The sequence below is a fragment of the Cyprinus carpio genome, chromosome B8, assembly GCF_018340385.1.
Source record: "Cyprinus carpio isolate SPL01 chromosome B8, ASM1834038v1, whole genome shotgun sequence".
In the NCBI taxonomy this organism is placed as follows: Eukaryota; Metazoa; Chordata; class Actinopteri; order Cypriniformes; family Cyprinidae; genus Cyprinus; species Cyprinus carpio.
In genome coordinates, this window is record NC_056604.1 from 10,331,299 (window position 1) to 10,347,818 (window position 16,520).

At 36.1% G+C, this 16,520-nt stretch overlaps 2 protein-coding genes across 3 annotated transcripts; one reads left to right on the plus strand and one right to left on the minus strand.

Moving 5' to 3' along the window:
• Nucleotides 1-18: 18 nt before the first annotated feature.
• On the minus strand, nucleotides 19-8,262 carry stap2b (signal transducing adaptor family member 2b). 2 transcript variants are annotated; one of them, XM_042728937.1, is made up of 15 exons: nucleotides 7,898-8,262; nucleotides 5,455-5,526; nucleotides 5,114-5,233; nucleotides 4,893-4,949; nucleotides 4,516-4,670; nucleotides 4,272-4,403; nucleotides 3,954-4,023; nucleotides 3,269-3,371; nucleotides 2,368-2,460; nucleotides 1,859-1,951; nucleotides 1,654-1,719; nucleotides 1,448-1,510; nucleotides 1,132-1,185; nucleotides 795-911; nucleotides 19-662 (listed from the first exon to the last, which is right to left on the minus strand). In XM_042728937.1, exons 1-15 carry the CDS (start codon nucleotides 7,988-7,990, stop codon nucleotides 619-621), a joined length of 1,332 nt encoding a protein of 443 aa, XP_042584871.1. In that variant the 5' UTR covers nucleotides 7,991-8,262; the 3' UTR covers nucleotides 19-618. The 2 variants fall into 2 exon arrangements, with proteins under 2 accessions (XP_042584871.1, XP_042584870.1); XM_042728936.1 differs by having other exon boundaries at nucleotides 1,132-1,188; nucleotides 7,898-8,261.
• A 2,452-nt stretch (nucleotides 8,263-10,714) lies between these two features.
• On the plus strand, nucleotides 10,715-16,510 carry LOC109062724 (MPN domain-containing protein). Its single transcript, XM_042728933.1, has 13 exons — nucleotides 10,715-10,939; nucleotides 11,511-11,713; nucleotides 12,304-12,525; nucleotides 12,936-13,047; nucleotides 13,198-13,276; nucleotides 13,721-13,817; nucleotides 13,931-14,003; nucleotides 14,083-14,159; nucleotides 14,234-14,402; nucleotides 14,501-14,571; nucleotides 14,656-14,745; nucleotides 15,024-15,116; nucleotides 15,914-16,510. Exons 1-13 carry the CDS (start codon nucleotides 10,936-10,938, stop codon nucleotides 15,998-16,000), a joined length of 1,377 nt encoding a protein of 458 aa, XP_042584867.1. The 5' UTR covers nucleotides 10,715-10,935; the 3' UTR covers nucleotides 16,001-16,510.
• Nucleotides 16,511-16,520: the final 10 nt, after the last annotated feature.

The window sequence follows — 16,520 nt, forward strand, 5'->3', positions numbered from 1 at the left end:
GAAAGAAAGCGTGACACATTTTTCCATGATCGTTGTATTGGTCTCAAAATATATAGTATAAAACGTGTTTTAACAGGAACAGAAAACAACATTTGTTTGATCTGTTTCTCTATATGGAGAAAGAAGACCTGCAACTTCCCCACATAGTAAAGTCAACAACCATTTGTCATTGTTATCACAAGCCTGATATTTATATGATCAGAGATGAAATGAGACGTAGACCAGCTATCTGACACATAAGAATTCAAAATAAAACATTTATATGTGACTTTTTATCTGAATAACCTGTGATAAATCAACACTACATCAATGAGATAAACTACACAAACAACAGTAGTGATTTACACTACACAACGCGACACATGATGATTGATATATTAGTCTAATAAATGATTGCGATAACTAATACATCATAATGCTGAAAGGATCAATAAGGAACATTTGATTCAAGGGCCTATTTGTTGATCCAACTGGACAGCAGTAGGCTAATATCACAGATACAGTGTTAAAGTGAGTGAAGCTTTATATCCATAGATCTGCTGGTGTAGATTAATACTAAGGAATTATTCCTCGTTCCACAATGAAACCATTGTTATCACCATCTTATTGAGATTACATTTATTCCAGGTTTCGTCTCCTGTTAAGAACCTCTTGGAGCTCATCTGTTAAGCACAAAACCACAGTGAGTTATGGATTTGTTGGAGTAAAAAAAAAAAAAAAAACTGCAGATATGAAATTGAAAGTAAAAGATTTAGAGTGGAATAGTGGCACAAAAACAAGAAAATTGTTCTTACTTATGTCAACATGTCGCTGAGACTTGGGATTGATATTCTTAGGCATGCCTGACAAACTGTTGCTTCGGGAACTTGTTTTAGAGTATCCAGGAGGTACCAAAGCTTTCCTTTCAACATCTACATTAAAACAGAAAACATTAAGATGCCTTTGCTTTTCACTGAAATTATTAGTAACAAGAGATCTGAAAAACAACATTAGGGAAGTGATCACAGCACTGGGACATTTATTTGGACTTAAAGGTATAAAGCCGTTCATGGTTGGTACACTCTCACCCAAACAATCTCTGATCTCAAGATATCAGTATTTCAGCCCAGACAACAATCAATCTGAACTCACCTGAACTGCTGTTTAGATCTGAAGGCATTGTATTCTGATGCGGCAAATATCGCCCTGCTAAAACAAAATACCACCATCAGAATGATCCGGTAATAAACAATATTTTTACAGCATTTATTACCCTTGTTAATGTTAATATTAATATCAAACCAGACATAACAATTAACAGACGTATACTTATACGTGTGAATAAAGGTTTTTTTTATATAACAAAAACCTTACCAATCCTAAACTTTTAAATGGAAGTGTATATTGTGCTTTGTATAAATTATTATGTATTTAATTAGAAATATAGGACGTTATCTGTTGGTGTTACCTGAAAGACGTGGCAGGACAGGAGGTGGAAAACATGCCTGATCCACCTCATACTCTCCAGCATCTGCAAAACACAAACATACAGTAATCGACGATCAACAACATGCATTAGAAACACAATTTAACACAACTAATCAAAGTAAATCATCTGCAAAATATTAAAAGAACGGCAAAACTCTCCACTTACAGATATTCTAAAGGACTCACCTGAGACATTGATGTAGGTGCTTTCCTGTGTGTTTGGCTCTAAACTGGATCTTTGACTGTTTTGGCCTGAACATGCAAATCAAAAGAGTTACACTACATTGTCAGCTTAAGTTAGACACTCATTAAACTCAATACAATATGTTTATAATGATAGATAAGTTCATTATATGTATTTGTGCTTGAAGATGATTTAAATATGTATTACCTGGTTTTGGGGGTGGCATTGGAGGAGTAGGTGAAGGGACTTTGGGATAGTGCACAAATGTCTCATTATTCTCATTATCGGTCTCAGCAAATGCTAAAAAGGTATAGGAATAGTATAAATCAGATCTATTTAACTGGCCCACATGACGTTGCCAACTGCTTCTCTTAGACTGCTCTGTGGAGAATGTGTGTCTCAATTGTCTAACTTTAAAAAAATACAAACAATACCAGCATTCGTTAAATTGGAAAAAGAGAGGAACAAAACCTCTAGTTTAAACTATAATGGAATGAGTATTAGATCATGCTATCAAACATACTGCTTCTCAACTTACATGTTTGTTATGCAAAAGAGACCACATTCATAGTTTCAGCTCTGGCATCAGTCTAATTTACTTCTAAGAGTAGAGCTGTCAGTTTAAATGAATTAAAGTCAATGCAATATGTTAAAAATTTGATATAAGTTTAACAACAGTATGTATGTGCGCATTAACCTGATTGAAGATGCATTACCTGGTTTTTGGGATGGCACTGGAGGAGTAGGCGAAGGGATTTTGGGACAGTGCAGACTTCTCTCGCCATTCTCATTATCAGTCTCAGCAAATGCTGAGAGGAAAGAATAAAAATAGTATAAATTAAGCCTATTAAACATATACTATATTAAACTATATAAACATACTTTATATATTCATTATTATTTGCTGCAAAACTCTGTCTCAACAGTCTAACATTCAACTTTAAATCAATACAAACAAACAATACCAGCATTTATTAAGTCAGAAAAAGAGAGAACCAAAACTACGAGTTTCGTCTAGAATGGAATGACAAGTATTATTACACGCGACTGAACAAACTAGTTCTCAACCATCGTGCTTATGCAAACCATATTCATATATGAAAGAGCACTGTTTCAGCTCTGGCAATTTTACAAGCACTTTTAGAATTAATTTTGTAAATGATTTTCTCAAATTTACTGTCTTTTTCTCTGAATGAGGCTTGAAACATTTATGTAAAAAAAAAAAAAACTTTTAAACACAAAAAATAACTTAGTAAGCAAACATTTAAAACAACTAAAAATATTTATTAGAAAAAAACATTTGTGAAATGTATTTTTTGCATGTTCAAACAGCTATCAAAGAAAAAAAAAAGTCAGCCAACTGGAAACTCGTGTTAAAATTTGTAATTCATTTGAAGTAGAACTAAGAGCAATTGTGGAAGTGTGTCAATCATTCTTTTAGTGGTTTCTACAAATTTCTATAATGGGGTGGCATATTTTTTGTAACCTACATGTCATTCATAATGTTGTAAACATTTTCTAGATGTATGATTCGTACCGACAAGTATGTCAGTCTGGCTGACAAACAAGTTTTTTCCTAATAACTTTCCAAAAAACACTCCTTAAATAGTCTCTTACTTATATTTTTCTCATAGTGTCCCTCCATCAGAAGAGGTACCAAAACCCCATTGGTCTTCTCCAGCAGGCAGTTAACGACATCATGCAGGGTCTCACAGGTGATCTGTGTGTTAATGAACATGGTGTGAACACACTCACATTGCCTGATACATCAATGCACATACCAGAGGAAATGATTTGATTGTGGCTAAGAGTGTATGTTTGCTCACTGGAGAAGCATTTACCACTAAATACACAAAAACACACATAACCTGGAATATGCAAAAACTACAGATGCCAGATCAAAACCTTAAAACTCTAGGGTGTGGTTTAAGATAAAAGTCAAGTGATAGAGGATCAAATCACAAATTATCACAAGTATATAAACCCCTGTGGTAACTTCCAAGAACATGTCAGTTGTACTGATTCACTGCGTCTGATTCCCAACACTGACCCATAAAACTTTTTCTTATCAGAACTTCCTCTTTGCTTTAAGAGCAACCACAAATTAAGACACTGTACAAAGTGTCTTTTGCAAGAGCTCAGAGTTCACACAAAATTACACGTTTGCAGATGGTTAAATACATTGCTTGGTGTTCAGAGAGTCAAGTTTTTATCAGGCATATTGTGAAAGTAATCTATTATTTACCAGAGGCTTTGAATCTAGAGTAATTTGAAAATTAAAAGAACATAAACTATTACTTACAGGAGTCTCAAGGGCAATGGCGAATCCTCCTTCGTGCCTCCGAGACACACGGTAATGTCTGAATACTGGTCTGTAGAGCACATGATTTATTCTTAACTAATACAGCTGTATTCAGTTTTATTAAAGCAGAACTTTGTAGAACATGCCGACTATTGTGTAACATGCTTTATTCAAAGGATCAAGGTCTAAGGTTCAAGACTGTTCAACCAGCAATTCAGATGATCAAGATAAACTACAATAAATGAAGTTCTTGAGGCCTTCCAGCAATCTCCGTTTGTCCAACATTCAACATGGTGCTCTATGAGAGTGTGTGTTTACCCGTTAATATCTTGGCGTGTAGTGAGAGCAAACGACGTCCCATCTTGACCCGGCCGCAGCAGTAGGCTTCCTCGATGAGCGTTCCTTTCCAATAAGTATTCAGCTTCGACACGGGTGACATTATGATAACACCTGCACAAAGCATTATCGTATTATTACATAACAGGCATGGTTATTTTAATTCACATCAGCTTTAACCTTTGATGTTATGTTATCATTTATAAAGCAAGTGGTTTTAACTTACGAAGGCATGTCTGGCTGTACAGTGACATAAGTGTCAGAACACGAGGGTGGAGGCAGAGATGAAAGAAGCCGCTGCCTTATTTTCTCTTTCTCTATTATTTCCTTCATCATGTGAATCTGGCCAGGCAGCAGGTTCAGAGAATTTGGCACAGATAGCTGAAGGACAGAAACAGTGAGAATTATTTTTTTGCATTCATATAATTTTGGTATGACATAGGACTGGCAAACAGACCTTCAGAAAATATATCAATAATATTTAAAGTCCTAAAACGTTCTGTTACATGAAAAAATGGGGGGAAATTCCAAATTTTCACTAATTTTTTAACAGATTTTAGACCTCATTATACACTTCAGGTGTTTTTCAGAAGCACAACTAACCTTTGAAACCGAGAGCATGAAGCCTTTCCATAGTTCTCGAGCCTCAAGGCTGGGGGCCTGAGAAAACAGAGGAAAATGCATCATGGGTAACTGTGTGCATTATCAAATTTCAGTAACTCAGGGTTAAACAGCTGTAAGTGTATTGCAGTGAATCAAAGTCAAGATTATTTTTTACAGAGTTAGTGTTACATGAAAGGATCAGAGATGGGAGAAGTCCTTACAATCATTTTGATGTCTTCATTTTTCATGTGCAGAGTGAATCTAGCAGCGTCCAGGTTTCGGTCACGACAGCAGTCATCTGATACAGAGACGAGATCAGAGAGCTCCAGCTTCTCTATATACTGTATTCACAAGCACAAGCAAACAGTTGAAGCATTAATAATCTGTATATAGACAAACATATACAGTACAGAATATACAGAACAGCTTTTAGGCCTGCAAGCTTGCATTTGAATACATTTATGCAAATGTACGTTAGAAAATGCACACACACACTGAAATTATTTTCTAGCAGCTACATAGTAAAATTAAATTGAAAAGGCAGCTTCTAAAAATCACTTACAACACTGTCTTTGGTGTTATTGTAGAAAAAGAGTGAATTGCCACATAAACTGGTCCAGAGTTTGCGACCCATCTGTGCAAAGAAAATAAATGTTTACTTTAAATAAATACATTTTCTGAAAATAATAATAATAATGAATAACTACTGAAAAACATTTCTTATTAATTTTACAGTATCACATTTATATTTCCAGGTTTAATATTTAATATCCCATATTGTGTAGATATTTAGTGTTTTCACAAACTGCATATATTTTTTTTAAGAATTACAAGCATAAAGAATACAATGGAAAATTATTTTCTTCATAATAAACACTCGAAAAACAAGACTTGACCCAGAGGCATGTAGTGCTGGGTTCGATACATCGATACGACGATATATCGTCACAGAGATTTGACGATACGAGTATCGATAGGCTTACAGCTGGCCCTGTATCGATACTGTGGCACGTGTGCAGCAGTGGACCGCGCTTAATTTGAATACAATAACAAAGTTTAAAATTGAGTAGAAAAGTAAAAATGTAAAAGTAAAAAAGTGAATAGAGCATTATATATAGTCTACAACACGGTTTAAATGGCAGCAGAAGAACACAACTGGGTTGCCTGATATAAAGACACGTAATCCCGAAACAGAGCTACCACTTGCGCAATAAGGAAATATCTGCTAAGTAAGTGTGTTACTTATCTTTGTCAACCTGGCAACCATCTGCACTTAACGCCACTGTGGATAAACGCGCTTGCTTTCTGAAAACACCGATAAGCTTGCAGTTTAGCGATCTCCACTTCAATATTCTATTATTAGAAAAGTGTAATTTATCAACTGTTCATTTATGAAAGACAGAGAGAGAGAGAGAGAGAGAGAGAGAGAGAGAGAGAGAGAAGTGTTGATTTATGAGAGAGAGAGAGAGAGAGAGAGAGAGAGAGGGGCTGTGTATGTAAGAATTACCACGGTTTTGCCGCGTTTATATTTGGATTTAATTTGTTTATTTAATTTGTTGTTACTAGCTCATTGATGAGAAAGATAATGTAGCTTTTGAGCGATTAAACTATTTAGTTGATCAAATTGCGAGGCAGCACTAAAAAGTTTGCTTCTGAATGTCTGAGTGCGGCCGCTGCGTGATCTGTGTGAGCGACTGAGCGTGTGCGCGCGTTAGATACAGTGAAGACAGCGCATTAGTTTTGGAATTTTTTTATTTTTTTTTTTTTTTTTAAGTGTAGAGTGTGTTTTTTTTTGTGTTGTTATAATATAAGAGATGTAAATATGGCTTTTTTTTTTTTTTTTAGTGTGTGTAGTATATTTTGATTAAAATTTATTAGAAGGATTACATTTATATATATATATATTGAACAAATATGTTCACAGATGAGTTAGTTAGACTACCAGCTGGATGTAAGCTAAGACCTGATATATAAAATGAAAGAAAATCTTAACTAAAAACATCTTCATAAATGCAAATTTTTTTATCTGTAGTGTTGGAACTGCACGCAAATATGCCACCAGACCTGTTTTTGTTTACATTTTCACATTTAGGAAGAGTTTCCATGTTGCGACAGACACTTGCGTAACACTGCTTTGATGGCAACAGGAATCTTCTCCTGATTACTTCAGGATCACTGGTCACACCTTTATTGTCTTTATGTACTTACATTGAAATGTAAAGCATTTCACAGAACATGCTGTTACTGCTCAAAATGCACATTTCCTACAAAGGGCAGGGTTAGCATTATGGGTAAAAAAAAATGTGATTGCAATATAGGATGCATATTTCCAAGTACAACAGAAAATTATACATATAGTTGGTTTAATACATACGTTGAAATAAGTTTAAATATTTAAGAAGTTAAAGACACCAAATATTATGTTAAATATTAACCATGAAAGAATTCTAATGACTGTTGTTTGTGCCATTTAGAGAGAGATAAGCCTATACAGAAAAACTGTGATAAATGCTGATTAAAATTTTACAGTAACACAAGTAATGTGTGACATAGAAGATTACAACCCATGGTTATGATAAGAAGATGGCTCACACTGACCCTAATTGAAGAACAGTAAATTACATAAAAAGCAGAGCTCATTCTTTTTATGCAAACCAGTGACTTTTTATTTTAAATTTAGTGGTAACATCTAATGAAGTGTTGAAAAATAATAATACGAATGAATACATTTTGACAAAATGGGTTACACAAATTGATTAAACTTATAGTTTCCTAAGGAAAAGGCTTTTTAATTTTTACACTTGTATAATAACCCAAACCATTTAAACCATTCACATGAAGAAGATACAGTAACAGGTGTATAAGAAAATAACCCTGCTGACAACACCTTAAAGCCTAAACTGGATCCAGGTTTTTGGGGAACACCTTTTAGATAATCCAGCTGGAATACCCTCATGAACACAAATGTCCTCGTGCGTGTAGTCTACATAAACACACTGACTCACCTTGTCTTTGATTGATTTCTTTTCCAGAAAGCCTTCGTAATAACATGATGGCAGTTGAGATCTCACTCGTCTATAGCGATTTGCTGCTGCCATAAGTTACTCTCCCGTCAACTGCAAACTTTTTATAAAACCGTTCAAGTGTTTGAAAGAACACGCTTCAATGTCCACCTGCGCGTTTAATGCGTTATTAAACTTTTAAATAGCCTACATAATAGAGTTCACGTGATAAAGCTTTATAAAAAAAAAAAGTTAGTGATGAAGAGAAAGCTTGTGAACTAGATGTAACACGACCGTCGTCAAATGCCTATTTGAAGAGGTCTACGTGCTGTCATCACACTCCCCCACACGTTACCTGTACACAGGTAAGTCAGGTGCGCTCGAGGGTTGCCGGAAGGCACGAAAGTCCCGCCTATTGTGATGAACCGTAAAGCTGATAGCCACAGGCGGAGGGTGGACCTACTCCAGGGTAATAAAATATGTTTAATGGGACTGAATTTGTTTATGATTACAATTTAATTAGAACACTAGAAATTAGTAATTCTAAAACGTTTCCTTTCCAAGATCATTCAAACAGCGAATAAATTATACATAAAGTGACATTCTCTCTAACTTTGATCTATTGTGAGTTTAAGCACTCTCAAAAAACAAACAAACAAACAACTATCGTTATAATCACTTAAGCTGTCTACACTGTGAAATTAATCTCTTATTTTGTACGTTTGTACTACATCTGCGTGTCCGGAATTCAGTCAGCGAACGCGCGCGCACTCAAAACTGATGAGTTTAAGCGATGCCTCATCTGAACGCTTCTGATTGGTCATTGCACTCCTAAGCTCAACAGAGTCGTGTGTGATTGGTTATAATGCGCAACACTGTAAAACAACTGTAAAATGAAATACGGTGCAACATGAGCAGATCTTAATTTAATGCCGCAACCGACACTTTCAATTCATTTTCATTGTGTTAGCAAGTCGTAGCCTAATAGATTTAATTTGTGCAGGGGCATTTTGCCCCAACTCGCTTTGGCCGGGGTAAGTATATTGTATATTGGGCTATATTGGGCTTAAGCCTTCCTCACGCTCCGCCTATGCTTGACAGCACACAAATAACCTCCCCTTGGGCATGTAGACGTAAGCATATGGGGAAATACCCCTTTGAAAGCAACGCCAATTTCCAAAACGCTTCTGGTAAATGGACGCTTTGATAACAACCAATTCAAATTCTTTCGATTGTAACTGTTACAGAAACTCAAGGGGTTTCGTAACTAAGACTTGAAACAAGCAATCTGGTTGTTTTAGTATTTATGATTTGTATTTTGCTAAGGTTGTTTATACATACGTAGCTACAGCACTCTTCCTGTATCTTTATATATATATATATATATATATATATATATATACATATATATATATATTATATATATATAATATATATATATTACCAGATGTACCCCCCAAAAAAAATAAAAGATAATAATAAATTAATTAATTATACACACACAATTATACACACACACAATTGTATATAAATAGTTGTATATAAATAGTATTTTGCACATATAAGCTATATTTGATATATTTACACTTAATTTGTATATTACTGTCTCTCTCTCTCTCTTTCTCTCTCTCCCACACACACACACACACACACACCCATATAATCAGTTACTGCTGGCTCTTCACTTTCTTTAGACTGTGTTGTCCATTATTTACATAATTGATGCAACAATTATGACATCTGAAACAAAGTTTTTCCTGAAAGAAACCACAAAAATGACAAAAGTAGGTCAAATATAAGTCATTGTACTGTAATATATGTATATTATCATTAGGTTCGCAGAGGTAGTTCTGGAAAACCTGATTCATGCCATTAAGGTGTTATGATAATATTGTTTGAAATAAACATAGTACGTGTTTAGAGTGTCTGAAGCAGTTTGAGGTTTGATTTAAGATAGCTTATTTTATAATAAACATCTCAGCTTTGGGCTGATGACATGGTGATTTTGCTTTTGTGTTGATAATTTTTAAATATGTGACCCTGGACCACAAAACCAGTCATATAGCAATAGCCAACAATACATTGTAATGGGTCAAAATTATAGTTTTTTTCTTTTATGCAAAAAATCATTAGGATATTAAGTAAAGTTCATGTTCCATGAAGATATTTTGTAAATTTCCTACCATAAATTTATCAAAAAAATTTAGTAATATGCATTGCTTAGAACTTCATTTGGACAACTTTAAAGGTGATTTTCTCAATATTTTTATTTTTGCACCCTCGATTGCACATATTCAAATAGTTGTATCTCAGCCAAATATTGCCCTATCCTAACAAACCATACATCAATGATAAGCTTATTTATTAAGCTTTCATATGATGTATAAAGTTATCCCCTAATGGCTGGTTTGGTTTTGTTGTCTAGGGTCACATTCGTTGACAGTTCATTTTTCTATAGGTGCTGGAATAATACGTCGTTCTTTGCTGACACCTAGCGGACAGAATAAAACACTGCGTTCCATGCATTACCGTAAATCTTATATTATTTACGCATTATCCCCAAACAAACCATCTGTCCACTGCTGGGTCCCAGTCGACTGCTCATTTGACCGTGGTCCAGGGCAATTAGAAACTGTATCTAAACTGATATAAACAGAAAAACGGCAAACAATGGCTGCCAATTTGCGTGTAATATTTCCGCGAGTAATGCTTCCGTTTTAACAGCAATGCAAAACACATCCATCCCCCCGCGCTGGAGAGACTACCACCACAAACACCGCTAATTTATAAAGGGGAGTAAATGACAAGGACGGGTAGGAGGGAGAAAGGGGAGGGGAATTGACATTAAAGAAACACTACACAAGGAAACTACACTGCAGACACACACGCCTTCATTTTATGGTTTTGAATAACAGCCTGGTGGCGAGTGTCCGCTCAGAAGTGTTACATTAACACCGCTGAACTCAAGTGGCGGAAAGAAAGACATCGCATCAGTCTGTGGAGCAGTCTCAGGGCAAAGCGTTTCCGACGAGTATCGCGAAATGGGTGAGAATAAAAAAATTAGTGATTTTTTTAATAAGCGGGTGAAATTAATAATTACTAGGCCGCGGGGCTGCGGAGAGGAGCGAGAACAAAACACGCGAAGGACGAAGCGTTTCTCGACACACTATCAGAACCGTTTTGTTTCAATTTCCGAAAAAAAAGCTTATCAGATGAAGATGGCAGCGGACGCTCGCTGATTCCCTGATGTGCGCTTCACTCTGTTTACCATTTTTGTCCCACAATAAAAGACATATTTTCCCACATACGAGTCTAGAGTCCCGAGTAAAGACTTTGTTTAAAGGACATAATTTTACGATGTACAAGTTTGTGAGATTGCATTTAAAAACTTGATCTAAGGACCGAAAACTGTCAAATGTGTCTAAATTAAATTTTCCATTTAACCAATGTGATTTTTTTCTTTTAATTCCTTGAATAAAAGAAGAATAGATGTCTTTTCTCTTTGCAAGGGTTTAGATATGACTTCACCTCATTAATATTAAAATTACTTAATAAATATGCATGATGTATTTGTGCCTGAATTAATTCAGGATTTCTGTCTGTTCATTGTCTTCAGGCTCTGAGCCACCCTCATCTCCTCAGGTGGTCGAGGAAGGAGCGGATGAAGAGGATGAGGAGTTGAGTGGGGCTGAAGATGCAGACCTCAGGGCCTCCTCTGGGAGGGGTTCCCTCCTGACCAGGAGAGGCATCACACTGAGGGTCCTCTTAAAGGACGGGCTTGTGGAGCCTGGAGACGGCATTCTGTCCATACACTACCTGGTACTGTCCGCAAATTACATCATTAGGGCTATTACCACTTAATTCACCAATTAATGAAAATCTGTTCATCCAAAGCTAGTTAAAAATGGGGCAAGAGAGTGGAGGGGGTCTGTATAAATATTACGAAAAAAATAGTGTCGAAAAGTAGAAAAAATAAGATTAAAATGAAATGATTAAAAATAAAGATGTTTTTAAATATGCAGATTTACATAAATAAAACATTACATTAACATAAAAAGTACAGCACTATATTTCCCAAATAATAATTTACATATAATGTTCATTTTTCACACTATAAATTGTCTTTTTGCATGAAAATATATAGCTTCATTTTACATTATAGGATGGGGGTCCCTCCCACAATCTTATTTGGGGGCCCATGGCATCTAAAAGTAAAAGATTAAAACAAAACCCCTGATCTAACAGAATGTGCGAGTTAGCTCAGTTCTGATTTTCCATACAATAAAACCGAATGCTGAGCATGACTGTCATTAGGGTAAATAAATAATGACAGAATTTTTATTTTTGGGTGAATCATGCCTTTAATACTTCTCTGCTCAGGTGTAAAGACTCTGTCTGTCTCTCCACAGGGTAAAACGTTTGTTGGAGATCTTTTGAATGATGGGAAGATTCGTTGGGTGGAGACTGGGCAGATCTTTAACTCTCCAAGCGCTTGGGCAACACACTGCAAGCGTCTGGTGAACCCAGCCAAGAAGTCTGGCTGTGGCTGGGCCTCGGTGCGCTACCGGGGACAGAAACTGGTCCAGTACAAAACCACCTGGCTACACAAATACCAGCCCAGTGCTGACATGGTGAGCAATGCAGGAAAAATGACTTGAGGTCCTTGCACACTGAGACTGAAATTTTCATAAGCATTTTTTTTTGTTTTGTATTTGTCATCATTTCCTATCAAAATGCTTGCTAATGCGAAAATGCAGAAAATTGAACCTGATCCAAATTTTTTTATGACGGATGAAAGTTTCAGAGGCAGTGTGTAAACATGATTGACACGACGTGAAGTCGTATTTTTTAACTTGCGAAAATATCAGACAGAATTTTGTACTCAGTGTGCAAAGACCTTTAGTCAAACGAAAAGAAAGATGTTGTTGAAAATGTAAATAATAGTAACCAAGAATTTAAAAGGTTATAAATCAGTTACAATGAATATAAACAATCACAGTGCAGCCAGCAGTTTGTGTATGATTTGATTTGTTTACCTCAGAGTCTGATAAGTGAAGGAGAAGATGATGAGATGGGAGATGATGACGAAGAGGAAGGGAAAACGACCATGCTAGTAGAGGACAAGAATAAAAAGTCCAAACCTGAGCTGCACGGTATATGATGTCATCATCTACATAAACATCAACATTACATGGAAACTCTTCACAATCACCTAGACTCTTCATATCAAAACAGGACACCTGAGAAGGCATGACTTGGTCTGTTTATATATGTTATTTCCTCTTTGTTTGTTTTTCCCCCAGACATTGGCCTGATGCAGAGGAGAGACAGAGAAAGAATTCCAGTCAGGTATTGCACTCTTGGCACTAGAGATGCTGCAAGGTAATTATTACATTGCAAATATAATGTTTCTTTTCATACAACAGGTTTAGAGTTTTAAACAACATTTATTGCACCTTCTTTTACCTGCCTGAGGCCCTTAATCTTAATTGTTCGGTTCTGAAAAACACTGATGGAAACAGAAAGCCCTGTTTTTAACATTGATAACAATACTAAATGGTTTTTGAGCACCAAATCAGCATATTAGATATTTCTCGGAGGATCATGTGACATTCAAGAATGGAGTAATGAGTGCTGTTTTTATTATAAATAATTATATTTTATGTATAAATGGAACAGAAAAGTTATTTTAAATTGTATCAATATTCCACTATATGTATACATATACATACATATATATATATATATATTTTTTTTTTGATCAAATAAAAAAAAAATTCTTCCAAAACAAAGTGTACCTAAGTATTCCTGTGTTTGTCTTGACAGGGATCCTCACACTCTCGTAGAACTGTCTGCCTTTTCTGCGATCAACCGCTTCCAGCCTTTTAATGTAGCAGTGTCCAGCAATGTTCTGCTGCTAATGGTATGAAGTGCTCATGGATTTATGATTTTACAATAAAGAGTAAAGTAAATACGGATGATAGAGTGTCAACAGTTGAAGCCAGTATAAACCTTTTTACTCTCCTCTATTCATAGGATTTTCACTGTCACCTGACCACAAGTGAGGTGGTGGGGTATTTAGGGGGCCGATGGGACACTAACACCCAGTGTAAGTGTGATATTTTTTTTACTGCTTTATAAACTTTAGAGGTTATAAACACTCAAAATGTATATTTCATGTTCCTCAGTGCTTACAGTCTTGAGGGCGTTCCCTTGCCGTACGCGGCTGGCAGATAAAGACGCCGCTCCAGCTGTTGAAGAAGAGGTTAGTCTGCAAAAAAACATTTTGTTAGTGAAGTAACAGTCTGAGCAGTTTACCTTATTAAAAGTGTGTTGCAGATTTGCCAAAATCTCTTCATGCGGGGGCTGTCATTGGTGGGATGGTATCACAGTCACCCACGAGGCCCCGCCCTTCCGTCTCTGCAGGACATAGATTCACAGATGGATCACCAGCTCCGCCTACAAGGCAGCAGTAATGGCTTCCAGCCCTGTCTGGGGATTATCTGTGGTGCGTGATGGATTTCACAGATGATTATTACGCAACACAGCCTGTATTTTATGGAATGATCTGTTATGTCTTTTTTTTTCTTTGTCCACCAATTATAGGACCCTATTACCATGGCAACCAAGGTGTGGCCTCCACCATCACACCATTCTGGGTAGTTCCCCCTCCTGAGGTAACTGTTCTTAAACATTTACTGAATTTTTTTTGCTGTTGATGGCAAAATATTAGCTTGCTCTTATTTTCTTCTTCCGCTTAGCAACGACCCAATGATTACGGCATCCCAGTGGCGGTAGAGGTCACATACGTGCAAGACAACTTCCTCACTACAGACGTACTCAATGAGATGGTACGATAATAACTAACATGCTAAATTTATGCAACAATGTCCATCTTGAGAAAGCAAGGATTTTAATCTCTTCTATAGTTCAGCATGCTTCAGAAATAATTGCTTTTAAAGCAAATCACTGGTTGTCTCTTCAGTTTCCTGCAGCTATAGATAACACCTCAGTCTAGATTAGATTAAACCATCCAAATTACATCCTGTAGAATTAATCAGTATGATGTGTAAAGTCTTGTGAGAAGCTTAGACTGATATGTGGTTTATTTTTATATCTCTGTGAATAGATGCTGTTGGTGGAGTTTTATCGGTCTGCTCCTGACCTTGTGCAGTTCAGTCAGATGTGGAGTCCTAATACCTCAATACTCGACAAAATCAAGGTCTGCTATAATTTCTCTAGTTCATACATACACAAACAAACAAAACACAATATACATTTTCATGATTTACAATTAACATGTTCTTTAAGGTAAAGTGTGTAATTCCATTGCCACTAATGTCAACAAAGGGGCCAGTCGCAAGTCACATTAGAGCCAGTATTGCTATGTCAGACCGGTTGGTAAACGATGATTTGATAGCATCAGCTTCAAAAATCGATCTGATGTCATTTCAGAAGAACTTAAGCTTTTACTTGACATTTTAAAAAGAAATGATTGCCTTCGTCTGAATGAAACCAAACCTTTAAAGTACATATGCACATACTTAATTATGGAAGCTTCTTTCTACTGCAGGATAAAAAAAAAAAAAAAAAAAAAAAAAGGTATTTGCAATTTCATCTTACAATTCAGACTTTTTTCTTGCAGTTCTGAAAAAGAAAAAGTCAGAATTGCGAGATATAAATGCAGAAGTCAGATATATATATAAAAAAAGTTATATTTTGAGCTAGTCACAATTATCTTTTTTATTGCATGGCAAAAAAACAACAACAAAAAAACAGAATTGTGGGATGTAAACTCAGCATTGCAAGAAAAAGAAAGTCAAAATGACCTTTATTTTTTATTTTGAGGTGGAAAATACTTAAGTGTATACTTTTCAGAAAAATCTACCTGCAAATGTCTTAAAGTTGTCTCTACCTATTATGCAGAGTTGGTATCTTTAACGATCATCTTACAGCAATGCATGACTTTATGTCTGACTAGCAGTATTTAAAGAAATTGTCATTTTCTGTTATCCTCAGGCTTCTCTGAGTGGCCACGCACCCAAAGACCAGGCGTACGCACAGATCCTGGAGCACGTGTACAACCAGCTGCGCAGCACTCAGTGACTGGAGCAGTTTACGTCTGAGCATTTGTGTTACGCTGTAGAACTGTTGACTTGGGACCTCCCGCCCTGTGCATTACCCGTCTGTGCACTGTTATATTGTATATAAAAATGCCTTCATGGAGGATATATCATACAGTATATGCTTCCGTCCAAACTGTTGCCTTTAGGACTGTTAGGTCTGTATCACTGGCTGTGGTTTATACGATTCTGCCATCTGTGCTGTGAAACTTGTCTTCCTCTGTGGTAGAAACATTTGGTGGGTAGTTAGGAAAGAGAAGAAGATGGGTAATTGAGTTCTCTCTCTCTCTCTCTTTTAGCTAGTATTTATCTGTTTGTGTGGTTAGATTTGTGCCATGTTGACTACGCAATATGGGAACAATGCCTTTTACCTGCTGAATACCTTAAAATATACACTGGAACAAATGAAATGTGCCGATTCCGTTTGCTTCTGGCTTCTAACCTCGTAACAATGTTTTTCTTACCATACAATTAAAGAAACAGTTCATACTCACACAAGTGAA

Bases quoted from the DNA above. Each gene is read 5' to 3' on its own strand.
- stap2b (XM_042728936.1), bottom strand. From the start codon at position 7,990: ATGGCAGCAGCAAATCGCTATAGACGAGTGAGATCTCAACTGCCATCA. The intron at 5,527-7,897 runs GTGAGTCAGTGT...TTCTTTGCACAG, and splicing joins AGAAATCAATCAAAGACAAG to ATGGGTCGCAAACTCTGGAC. The intron at 912-1,131 runs GTGAGTTCAGAT...GTTTTAATGTAG, and splicing joins AGATCTAAACAGCAGTTCAG to ATGTTGAAAGGAAAGCTTTG.
- LOC109062724 (XM_042728933.1), top strand. The intron at 11,714-12,303 runs GTACTGTCCGCA...GTCTCTCCACAG, and splicing joins TTCTGTCCATACACTACCTG to GGTAAAACGTTTGTTGGAGA. The intron at 13,277-13,720 runs GTAATTATTACA...TTGTCTTGACAG, and splicing joins GGCACTAGAGATGCTGCAAG to GGATCCTCACACTCTCGTAG.